This window comes from Eimeria necatrix, genomic scaffold, assembly GCF_000499385.1.
Source record: "Eimeria necatrix Houghton genomic scaffold, Enh_scaff15, whole genome shotgun sequence".
Taxonomy (NCBI): Eukaryota; Apicomplexa; class Conoidasida; order Eucoccidiorida; family Eimeriidae; genus Eimeria; species Eimeria necatrix.
Genome location: NW_013654970.1, coordinates 104,405 through 116,301, shown reverse-complemented (window position 1 = coordinate 116,301; position 11,897 = coordinate 104,405). Strand labels below are relative to the sequence as shown.

The 11,897-nt window shown below is 49.4% G+C and overlaps 1 protein-coding gene across 1 annotated transcript; it reads left to right on the top strand.

Annotated features, from left to right (window-relative positions):
* Window positions 1-7,143: 7,143 nt before the first annotated feature.
* On the top strand, window positions 7,144-10,800 carry ENH_00018140 (radical SAM domain-containing protein, putative; the record flags this gene model as incomplete). The annotated part of the gene is made up of 8 exons (XM_013584356.1): window positions 7,144-7,822; window positions 8,092-8,662; window positions 8,922-9,032; window positions 9,221-9,321; window positions 9,570-9,790; window positions 10,037-10,198; window positions 10,334-10,489; window positions 10,699-10,800. 8 exons carry the CDS (start codon window positions 7,144-7,146, stop codon window positions 10,798-10,800), a joined length of 2,103 nt encoding a protein of 700 aa, XP_013439810.1.
* Window positions 10,801-11,897: the final 1,097 nt, after the last annotated feature.

Below are 11,897 nucleotides of genomic sequence, written 5' to 3'. Positions count from 1 at the left end.
TGGAAGGGGGTGGGTAAGAGGTCGCTCGAGGTAGTTGCTGCTTGATGCTTCAAGTAGATGCTGAATTCCTCTCTTTTGTGGCGGCGGGCAGTTAAAACAGGCTTCTTGCATTCAGTACTTTGCAGCTTCAAATGACAACTGCAGTAGCAGCAGCACCTCGTGCACCAGACTGTTTTACCAGTGACAGGAGCCTACCCGGAAAGCCCCGAGTTTGTCTGAAGCCAAAAAATGATGCAGAAGGCTCACACCACGGTCTTGATTAAATTCTTGCCTTAGACTTGCTCAGCCAAGTACTCCTAAATGTTGGCCTCTCTTTGAGGCGCGCTAGCTCGGTGCAAGCTGCTTGAGATGGAGCCCTTTGAGTCTTCTTTCCTTGGTTGAATCCCGAAAGTGCATAAAAAATGCGAAAAACGGTCAAGAAGAGTCCCAGAAGGGTGTACAAAAGAAAATGGCTTTCCGCCCTGGGGGTCCAGCGCAGCCGAATCGACGTGACGTGTGCCCAAAAGGCAAAACTAACGCAGCGCTTCTCTTTTTGACAATGAAATACTCTCTCATTTCCCAAATCAGAAATGTAGAGGCTTTATTCTGAAGGGTGCGGTCTCTGTCAAAAAGAGCGGGGCCCCCCTAGGAGCACAAGGCGCTCGCTGCTTGCTGCCTGTGTATCTGCCCCCAAATTTGCTACTGCAAGAAGCGAGCGGTTCATTTGCATGACGTAACAACCTGAGCAAGTCGAGAAATCGAAGGACTAGTGAATTCCAGGCACCAGTAACTGGGGGCGCATTCTGCGCCCCAGCATATGGCACACTTCCCTTACACATGGCGCCCAATCGATTGCAGTCATGCTCTTGCGATCCAACGATGACATGTATTTCCCGTTAACGCTACTTGTCAAATCTGAACTAGTGTCTTCAGCATAGAGGTTTGGGTGAAAGCCCTTCCTTTTGAGAGGAACACAGGGTGGGCGGATATTTCTCACAGAGGGTCCGCAAGAGGGCGGCTTCTTTTGAGTGTTCTGACCGTGTTCACAGCAAACAGCGTATTCCAGCATCGAAAAAGGAACATTTCGAATGCGACATGCTGCCGCCGACAGAGGAAAGCGTCATGGTTAGACCGTGTCAAATATTGGGCATAAACATCAGAGACTCAAGCGCTTGCTTTTCCCTCCTATACAACTACGGGTTTGATATATATTGTTTCCCGAAACCAAGAATTTATCTGGAAGATGATGCGACTGAAAAAATACCTTAGGCTTGTGGGGAGAGAGGTGAAGAGGCTTTCCTTTTTCCTCAGCCGCGTTCCAGGACAGGCTTGCAGAGCTAGGGGCTCCAGAATTGGCTCGTGCATTCAGATTATCCCGGCCAATGTGGGGCATTAGGTAGTATTATGCAGAGATTATACAATGCGAAGCTTGAGTGTTTCGCTGCATGTACATGGGTTACCAGATATCTTGAAAGTTCGTCCACTTGGTGCTGAGCATATTCGACAAATCCGGTATAATGCTACTTTCAGTTTATTTGCCCGCACAGTATCGCAATAGTGTCCATAGCAGGTAGCAGCTGAGCAGGAAGATGCATCGCCAATGATGAGCCCTGCAGTCCGCTAATGATGGTTGTTATAGAACGAAATGATGACACACTGCCTCATACTGTTCGTTAAATAGAAAGGTAATAAGCAAATATTAAGCATTCATTGGTGAACAAGGCCTCAACTGGGTGAACGCGAGTTACGTTGCTTCTTCGCAGAGGCTTGCACATTAAGTAGAGGTAGACTCATGTAGGCAAACGTTGGCATCGGGATGCTCATATGTGGCACTGAAAGTAGCACAATCGCGCACCCGATAGCCTTTGATTGCTACAGATTATTCTAGATGCAGTGAAATTTTCATTTATCATATACGGCAAGTCAGTATGCAGTGTGGGCTTGATGGCAGTGCTTGTTTTTGAGACACTAGCGCACAGGCCTGAACGGTTCCACGCTACGACTCATTCAGCTGCTGCAAATTAGTGAGTGCTTGACGATCACTAGACGCCCGTTAACTGGAGGCTAACAATAATTGAAGTCATGCTTACAATGACAAGTTCTCGCACATTGAATATTTCTGCACAGCCGGGCTCAAAACATGGCTGAGGAAGAGGGTTGGCTTGTGTTCTTTTTCCAGAACCGGCGCTACTGCGGAGCCTGAGGAGTGGGTTGTTCAGGAACCTCCCCTACTGCAGACCCTGAGGCGTCCATGTATACCCCGAAAGTCTTCGCTCTATCGGGAACTTGCAGGGGGCGTACAATCCATTATGTGCTTCTTCGTGCGCCGTAGAGTGTGGTTGTGATGTTTTGTCCACTGGGAAGCGTCATCATTCCACGTGAGAATATAAGTTGGACGAGCAAAGCATGCGAACTCAGGAGCCATAAATACGCGGCAGAAGTTGATAGCACCGAGGAATAGATACGCTTGTCGTTAGCCAGCTCCTCCTACCACAGCCGAATAGCGTGTAGCTTGCCAATAACTGGGCTGATACACGCAGGGCTGACGGAGCAGCACAGACAAGTGAGCTCTTGTCCAGCAAACTCGTATTTGCATGCCTTTAGGATAGAATCAACACTTTAGAAAGATGCTGAACTCCTGCTGCAAAATGCTGCTGCTGCAAAATGTTAACGTCGTTGGAGAGATCAGGGCTGTATGTTAGTACGTCGTCAAGATAAGCGGTGGAGCACTGACGCAGCAAATGCTGTACATGCCTACTGATATCAATGTGGAATGTAGCCGAGGCAACCTTGATTATGAACAGTATAGCCAGTTACTCAAGTTATCGCGAGACTGAGTGAAACACAGCCTTCCAAAGGCCATTGCTTTTCATAAGATTATGATACAATCTCGCTTCGAGATCAACTGTATGGAAATATTTAGCTGTTTGGCGCATCTCTAGAACGGTGTTGATAGGGAGCAGAGTAAAATCAGAAGCATTAATGGGGACGTTTGATTCTTGGTAGTTGACAGTCATGCATACTCTCCTGTCTTCTGAATTATCTTGCCTACTGTCAACCATGATAGTCGACGCATACGTTGGGAAAAAAGAAGGGCCCTCTTTACCATCAGCTTATGAAATGTGAACGGGTCCGGCGTCATTCTGTACATCAAGACCTTGGTCGGGAGCTTACCTATCTTCAGTAGGATGTGATGATAATGTTAACGCTGTGGTGGCAATCCTGCATATAACTGTCTGCGAACACTTCTGGATGCAATTTAACCATCGCAAGTCTGATGTTCTTGATTTTCTTCAAGCACCTCAAGTATGTGCAGAATTACTGCATTCGCTCTGTTCGATGGAATCCAGTTTGAAGATGGCGGTGGGGTAAGGTGGCTCTTACTCGTCAGTCGCGCCTTCTCTGTAGGCCGGAAGTGATATTCAGGACGCACGCACACACAGGAGCGGTTTTTTATGCTCCTCACGTACGTGAATGGAGGATAACTTTCCCACGCCCGGCAAAACCAACAGGACACTAAGTCCCTGAAGTGCGTGTGTTAACTTGGACCTCGTGCAGTAGCTCTTCTATTGGGATCCTGAGCTTCGCGTTGCGATTTTCCTTATGGTGCTTGAGAGTGTGGGGAAACGGTGCATCTTTCGTTGCCGCAGTTATTTGGGAGACGTCCTAGGCCAGCATCTAGTATGCGTGCTCCACTGGTGTCCTCGCTCGCACTTTTTTTGGTTATGTTTTGTGTTATTTTGATTGCTGGACTCTTTCGCTGACCACTCATGTAGCTCCTTAGTTTACCTGACTTTAAATGCCAGACTGTTAGTCCCTTAGCTCGCCTAGTCCAGGATAAGGTCATGAGGTGCAGTTTCCCCTAGGGAGCACCCATTAGTGATGCACTACCACGCCACCTCGACAGCCCCTTTTTCGCGTGGTCGGTGTGTAGCGGTTCTTTATTGGCCATGGCAAAACGAGAGGCTTTCTGTGGGCGACGTAGCACGAGGTTCGCACCTTAAGCATGATCGGGCTAGTGAAACTGCATGGTAAGCGCTCTCCCACAATCGCTTCACATTCATGCATCCGTATCTCAGAGGAAAGCTTAGCTCCCTTAACCACGCTGCACAGTAGCCTCCAGATGTTACCTGCCGTCTACAGCTACTGGTATCACATCTGAGGTGTCATTTCCACTTCAGCTCTATTGGGAACCCCATGCGGTTCGGTGGCCTTTCCTCTTTCCTACTTAACAGTAGTCACGCTAGCAAGGTCTACCTTTTGTGAGCTCTGCTTCCCTCTTTCAACATAAGCCTTGGCCACTGCTGTAGCATCTGCATATAAGGCATTGGCTCAGTCTTGCATCAGGTGCCAATGCTTCCAGCTTGGGGAGACTTACATGGCTTTTGGCCTTATCGCTGGTGCATAGGAGACTCGTCTCCCGCAATTCCCATGCTTTGCTGTTGCCTTTCGTCGCCCTTACCCTGAGTTCTCTCAGTGCCTATGGCCACTTCTTAGTATGTAGGTCTTGGCCTGTACGGGCTGGCACAGTTTGTAATGTAATGGACTTTACCCCCCCGCCTCTTGCAGGTTTCACCTGACCGAAGAGCCTTGAGTTCCCATGAGAGGGAACCTTTCACAACGTGTCCCTGTATGTTTGATTCAACACACATCACGCTGCTCATGCTGCTTTTCGGGGGCAGCGCACTCAATCGCCTTCGCTTGCCTGAAGTTAGTTGCCCCTCTGACGACATCCGCTGGGGCCGAGCTCTAATTCGCCTCCTCGTTTCCCCCGCTATCCCTCTGCGGCAACCCATACGCCTTACACTACTGGCATCTCCGCTTCTGCTTCTCTTCAGCTCTTGAAATTGACGGTGGAACCTTTCGTTAAGACACTGCACATCTTAACTGACACACTAGCCAAGCAGTGTTCCACGACACCTGTTGCAAAGAACTATTTCCTTCGCTCAACGACCTTCACAAAGGCAGCGGAATACTTCCGGTGGTCTCCTTGTTGCCAATTAGATGTAACCTGTCAAATAAGGGGAGCGCAGCTGCTGGTAGTGTAAAGGCGTAGCACCATGCGGCGCTTGACTCTCATCTAGCCTTTCAAGTCCTGTCCTGTTCCCTTTAGGTAGGTTCAGTGTACGAGAGCATCACCAAATAGGTTTGCCTTAAGTTCGCTCCCCCAGTAAATGTTGTCGGGTTACACCCTCATGAGCCGCATCGTTGCTACATTGGAAAAGGTTTTTACGTTGCCGTCTTCGTTCTGTGGAAGTCGTTGTGATGTTGGCAATGCCCGTCGTTTCACGTTCAAATGGAGAATGAAACTTTGCGACTGCTCCAACTAGCTCTCCAGTAGGATGAAAGAACGGCAGCGTAGTGCCCTTCCTGATGTGATATCTGCAGGTCCATTATTTAGGCCTTTCACTGTTCTCTTTTTTTCTTTCAGGGGTTCTACAAGGTTTGCTTTCTGTTACTTCTCCGATGCGAACCCACAACGTGCAAGTATGACCAGACCGTTAAAAGGTCAATCTCCCACACATCTTTCCCGCGTTCTCAGGGTGACTTTCATGTGTGAGTTGCTCTTTATAATGTGGAAGATGTAGCGTGGGTAGGAGCGGGAAGCAGCCTGTACTTGCATTGCTCTAAGCTGTAACCGTCCACGGTTTACTAGGAGTGTTTTTTCCCCAGCTCGGCTTTCTCAACAGAAATCTGAAGCGATAAACACCCTCATGTTTTAGCCTGCTCTGCTTAACATTTCCCATTCATAGCATAGGCCTGCATAAACCGTTCTATCGCGTTTGCTGCAACAGCCTTTGCTCTTTCATTGGAGCGCGTAACACTGCAGCAAATGTTGTTGAGGCGGTAGCATTTTCAAAGGGTTTGCTAGACCGTGGGAAAACATCACTCAATATCGAAAGTTAATTTGTGTACGGCTTTTCAAACCGCACACAAATTTGCGAACACAAGTGATAGCCAATGGAACAAAAGAGCGCCTCATCCACTTTCCGGCACTGCCTCGCTTAGGCCGGTACTCTTTTTTTCTAGCCTTTTTCCGACTGTTCTTACCATGTTGGGTATTCTTTCACTACAGAACTCGCCCTGATGCTGCGTGCGCTTACGGATCAAGTGTGGCTTAGGAACCTGTAGAGACTGTACTTTGGAGCCAGCACCCTATCTACAACTACACTTAGTGGATCCACGACTGACGTTCCAGCGGCCGTTGAGCGCTACGAGCTATTTTCTTCAGTTTGTGTATGGTAGTTGACAGATGCTCTATCAGCTCAGCTGCGGCAGCGTATCGAACGCCGTGACGAATGCAGCCAGTCCCTGACTCCCAAAACTAGGCAAATGCGGAAAGGCGTATTTTCGGTGAGTGGCAGGAGAACTTGAAAAAGAAGTAGTTAACGGTTCGATTATGGGGTGTCAGAAGCCGGGGCAAGCACAGGGATTCTAGTGTCTAGAAATCAAAATGCCCGGATTGACAACATGGGGCGAAAATGAGGCTAGCGCTAGGGGAAAAAGCAGTGGTAAAGAGACTAAAAACTGGGCGTTTTCATATCCTAGCTATAGTTTCCTCTTTGCCTGCGGTCTAGTAAAGCCATAGCATGTTCGAGGGGTCGACTTCGACGCCACTGCATGTGCCATGATGAGCCCTCTCCGTGCTCTTGTTATTTCTGTTTATTTGCCTTTGCTGTTTTTCAAGTGGTGTTGCTGGGAATTCTGGGGAATCCTAAAGCACACGCTCAGATAGCCTCGATGGGAACGGTGGGCAACTCCACTACTGGCAATCGTCCGCAGAGGTCCTTCATGAATTTCCGCCGTCACTTCTGTTTATCGAATATCACTGATAATAAGAGGAATTGCTCTCCGTTGATTGTTTGCTGCGGGGCTCACCTATCACCTTATTTCCGCCAGTTACCCCTGAGGGCTGAAGCAGGGATGCCATCCTTCTAAGCTTGCAAGACTATGCAAAGATATTTCGTACGTCACCATTGAACAGTAGAGAAGGAGGAGTGCGGCAGGCAGAGGAAGTTGTCGAGATGAATCTGCTCGCATAATAGACACAGTGCTTTGCGGAGTAAAATTCACTGGTCTTTAGGAATTGTTTCCCGAACAGGGAGGTTCCCTTGGACCGCAGAGAGCATCGTGCCATCAGACAGAGATCGTCCTACGTGCGGAATGCTCTCATCGCAACCTCGGGGCCGGGGCGTATCCCCTCCTGTACGGGAGTTTGGAGTCCCTACGGTTTGCGCAGCATGTGCAGTGATCGCTGGGGCCACTGTGGCCCTGCAAGTTTCAGGTGGGATGCGAGGCAATGTAACTGTCATAGCTGTGGAAGTTGGTGCTGCCGTGGCATTGGCTGGCTTCCTTGCTTGGCGTTTTCTGGGAGGTAGTGCTTCTGGAGCCGAAAAGGATATGCAGTGCGAACCAGCGAAACTACAGGATGCCGATGCCGGCAAGCTGCAGTCACATAACGGCTGTTGTAGTGGTGCCTGTGGTTGTGCCGGTGAGGGAGAGGCCGAGGAAAAGGAAGTGGAAGAAGCAGATATCAGCGGCACCGACCTTGAGGACTTACGAAGTAGCGATGACGACATGAAAAGAGCTGCACGCTCAAGGGGTCTGTACACATACTTTCAACCAAGTACGACGAGGCGACGAACTACAAAGCAGATGGACAGCACAAAACAGATGGACAGCGAAGGCAATCAAACCAGTGACAGGGACAACTCGACGGCTGCAACGACTCCCCCATCATCGGCTGCTAACGCTGTTGAAGGGGCCTTTCTTCCAGGACGCGCGAAGATTTTTTTTAAGACTTTCGGGTGTTCCCACAACGTATCGGACTCGGAGTACATGCGTAGGTACTCCTTGTGCTCACTGTCTCTACTCGTTCAGTGTTTATGGCCTCCTAATGGAATGGAATTGTGGATGAGAGTCAGAGGGCTGGTGTTCCCCACAGATATCACAAAGGCTACCTTGCGCGGCATGTGGAATGTGTTGCATACTTTTCCTTATGCAATATGGTGTTCGTGTCATTTGTTTTCTGCAACATGGTATTTTTTGCCCCTTACATGATTTCCACAGTGCGGCTTGTGCGTGCTTCTGCGGATATTTTTTGGTCTGCAGAAGGCCTGCTGCACGAGTCGGGGTACCGCTTTGTAGACTCTCTGGAGGAAGCAGATATTTGTGTGGTGAACTCTTGCACAGTGAAAAGCCCATCAGAGTTCGCCTTATATTCAGTCATCAGAGCTGCACTGGGCGAAATGCCAAACAATGCGGAGACCACAGGAACCTGTAGTACGAGGCAACAGGGAAGGACTGCCTATTTCTCTCAATCCCGCATGGACAGTGCGCATAGGACTTATGACAGTGGGACCCACAGCTTAGTGGAACAGCAGCAACAGCAGAAACAGCAGCACGGAGAGCAGCGCCAACGGGACGGAGCAGATCCGGAAAGGGGGCAAACGCGCACAACTCGGAGACTCACACGGAGGATCCCCTGCGTTGTGGCAGGCTGCGTTCCTGGGGCATCCAAGGGAGGCAGACGAGACCAAAGCACACGAGAGGCACAGCTATCCTGGCAAGACGCGTTGCTGTCTCAGTGCTCAATCGTAGGTGTAGCATGTATTGGGCGGATTGTGGAAGTTGTTGAAGAAACACTTCAAGGTAGAATTGTCCACCTCACGAGCGGCAAAGGGTGAGGTGTTTCAACACCACAGTGTGCCCCTCATGGCCTTACAACTATAGTCTCGAGCAATTTGCACATGGAAAGCTGGGGTAACTAGCTCCTTAACAGATTGCGTCTCACAACATCGATTTAACTTGTCGTGAAACTGCAAATTAGTGGAGGGCACAGAAGAGTGCATGATTCGGCAGTTGGAGACATTCACCGTACAATGCGGGGATCCTTGATGTTGCGATTGTCAAATTTTGCAGCTGTCATTTTTCCTCTGCAGGCTTCCGCCTCTAAATTTACCGAAGATTCGCCGCAATCGTCTTATAGAAATTGTTCCCATTAGCACAGGCTGCCTTGGCAATTGCACTTACTGCAAAACAAAGCATGCAAGGTGCGAGACGGCGTCTGTCGTTCTTCGCTGTGAGAAGGATAAAAACGTCTTTCGCCCCTCCAAAAAGTGCATCAGCGAGCTTTTCATGGACATCTCATGCACCACCACTTTGCATTGGTAGATGGACACATTAATTAGCCATTCGTAGTTGCTCTCTTTGTCTGGTGCTGGCCATCATGATGACGCAGGGGTGACCTCGGTAGTTACCCCGAGGAGGTTATTGAATCCCGAGTTAGCAGTGCCTTAGAAGAGGGCGCAACTCAGATCTGGCTTACGAGCGAAGATACAGGTAGGGAAGCTGTGTGGCTGTGGCATTACGAGAGGAGGAGGATCTTTTTTCCCGGAGGGCTGCAGATCTCCCCCTGGTACACTGCTGTAAAAAGCAAAGACGTCAAGAAGGTTTGGTGCTTAGATTAGTCCTTTGTCTGTGTTTTTGTGCCAGTCTCTCTCCTTCATTGGAGGTGGTGTGTACAGGGGGATACGGGAGTAGAAGTAGGGAACAGTTGTTATCGTGGTTGTATATTTGTGGATCTGTAGGAGCTTACGGCTTGGATATAGGGAGCAGCCTCACAAAGCTTCTCCGTCGCCTTCTGAAGTTGCCCCTTCGAGAGGAAGTTATGCTGCGCGTGGGGATGGGAAACCCGCCGTTCTTGCTGGGTCAGCTAACGGCGGCGACAGACATTTTAGGCCATCCGAATGTATTTGAGTTCTGTCACTTGCCGGTGCAATCCGGAAGCAACCGGGTCCTCAGTCGTATGGTCCGTTCAGCACTTACAGTATCCTTGTTTGAAGCTCAGAGGCTTTTATTTGCATTGCTTTTCCAGAGGAACCGAAGTGCTTTTGTGGTTTCGGGCTGCCAACTTTTCTGTATGCACATGAGTGGCGTCTGTCGGGTGCTGCAAGATATTTTGTTGCATGCGTTCAGTGGTTATGGCTGAAGATGAAGAGTTGTCTAGTTACTGCGGCCACGTTGTCTGTCTGCCGGTGTCTTGATTTGTACACAGAAGCGTGACTACACGGTGGAGCAATTCAAAACAGTGGTTGACGCGTGCCTTCAAGCCCACCCAAAAATGAGCATCATGACTGATATCATCTGCGGCTTTCCGGGGGAGACAGAAGAGGACCACCGCCAGACTTTGGAGCTGTTGTCAGAGTATAGCTTCCCCGTGCGTTATTCTTAGTAGCACTGCGTTGGCATCGCAGCAGGACACTTTGGCAGATTTTTGCCCGGCCGTTTCTTATTATTTCATTATGATAGCCTTAGTGTTCAAATGTAGGTTGTTACTTGTGCATTCGTGCAGGCAGTCAACATCAGCCAGTTCTACCCCCGCCCAGGCACCCCAGCGGCAGCAATGAAGCAACTTCCGTCGCAGGTGGTCAAGCGACGCAGCAGAGAAGTGACGCAGCTCTTCGAATCCTATACTTGCTACGACTGGATGGTCGACACAGTTCACAAGGTGCGCTTTAGCCACGTCCAGAACTGGTTTCTGACAGGCGTAAGCAGCAGTGGCTCGTCAGGCGGGAAGGACGTAGGAATTTTCAGGAGGCAAGGTAGCTTTATTTGGAGTTCGGGCGAATTTTTCCAGCTTATGGCCGTTCCCAGGATGTTGTGGTGCATCTCGAAATGCTGTGCCGTCCACATTGTCTGTTTTCCGAGGTTGCTCAGGTATGGTTCTCTTTCCATTCGGATCGCAGCGACCACACAGTTGGCCACACGAAACAATACGTCAAAGTCCTTGTGGACAGGCACGTTTTTTGCACCCTATAGTCCTTCCTATTTTCTGCACAGTACATAGCTTGAGTTGTGAGCTTCTCCGTGTCTTTGTCTTTTTGTAGTTGCCGGTTGTGGTCTCCGCGGCATCTTGCAGTGTATAAACCTTTGTGCTTTGTGCTGTCAGCATCAGCATGCTTTTTGAACACCAGTATCCTTCTTTGTTTTCAGGGACGAGGCGCTTTTGGGGCGCGTCTGCCTTGTGCGGATAACTTCGGCTTCAAAGTGGCACTGCTGGGGAACTCTTTGTGGCCCCACGTCTGCCTGACTCTCACGTAACATCTGGCGTTCTATTGTTACCCAGTTATCAGAATAAAGCATGCATCAGCATGCATCAGGCCAACAGCTAGAATAATAACGATTTGGGATTGCTATTGAGAGCGCTATGCTGCTGATACTCAGCAACCGCGGAGGATGTGCAGGGACAGCAGGTGCCGTAGATATTCCTTCTTGTCGCGTTCCTTGGCGGGAGTAAGATTCGTGTTGTTTTTTTTTCAAGTGAAATAGTGCATTCTGTAAGTTGCTTTGACAGAAGAGAAAAGGGAACTCGACAGCTGCTATATGCTCACATTACTGGGTACCGCGTAAAGCAAACAGCTTTGGGAAACAGATGCAGCCAGAGTTGTGTTGGGGTACCATTTGTCCTAGGGCGGCTTAATAGAGCGCTGACGAGTCCACTGATGATGATTTTTGGCTTGCTCCTTTTTCTGTACGTCTTTCAAACGAGTTACTTGTACTTGAAGTATGCAGCTGGGCCAAATGTATGAAAAGTATCTACTGCCGAAGGTACATTTGTACTAGGCGGTGTAGCTTTGCCTGTGAAGTAGGAACACGCAGAAATGCATGCCGAGAGAAGACCCTGCTCGACAGGGGACGAGGAGCCAATCGTATTTATGCAAGCCTTTGAAGCGTCGCAGTGCGGCACAAGAGCACTGATGACATTGATTATGAGTAGTGATTCCACATCATTCCTGTGAATATGACTAACACAGAGTTCCGGAGGCTCCCAGGGAGTTGAGGAGGAGACTGGGGTCTCCGTTGCTCTCTCGAAGGAAAGCCTAGCGCATGCACTTGCTACCGAAAGTAAAACACTT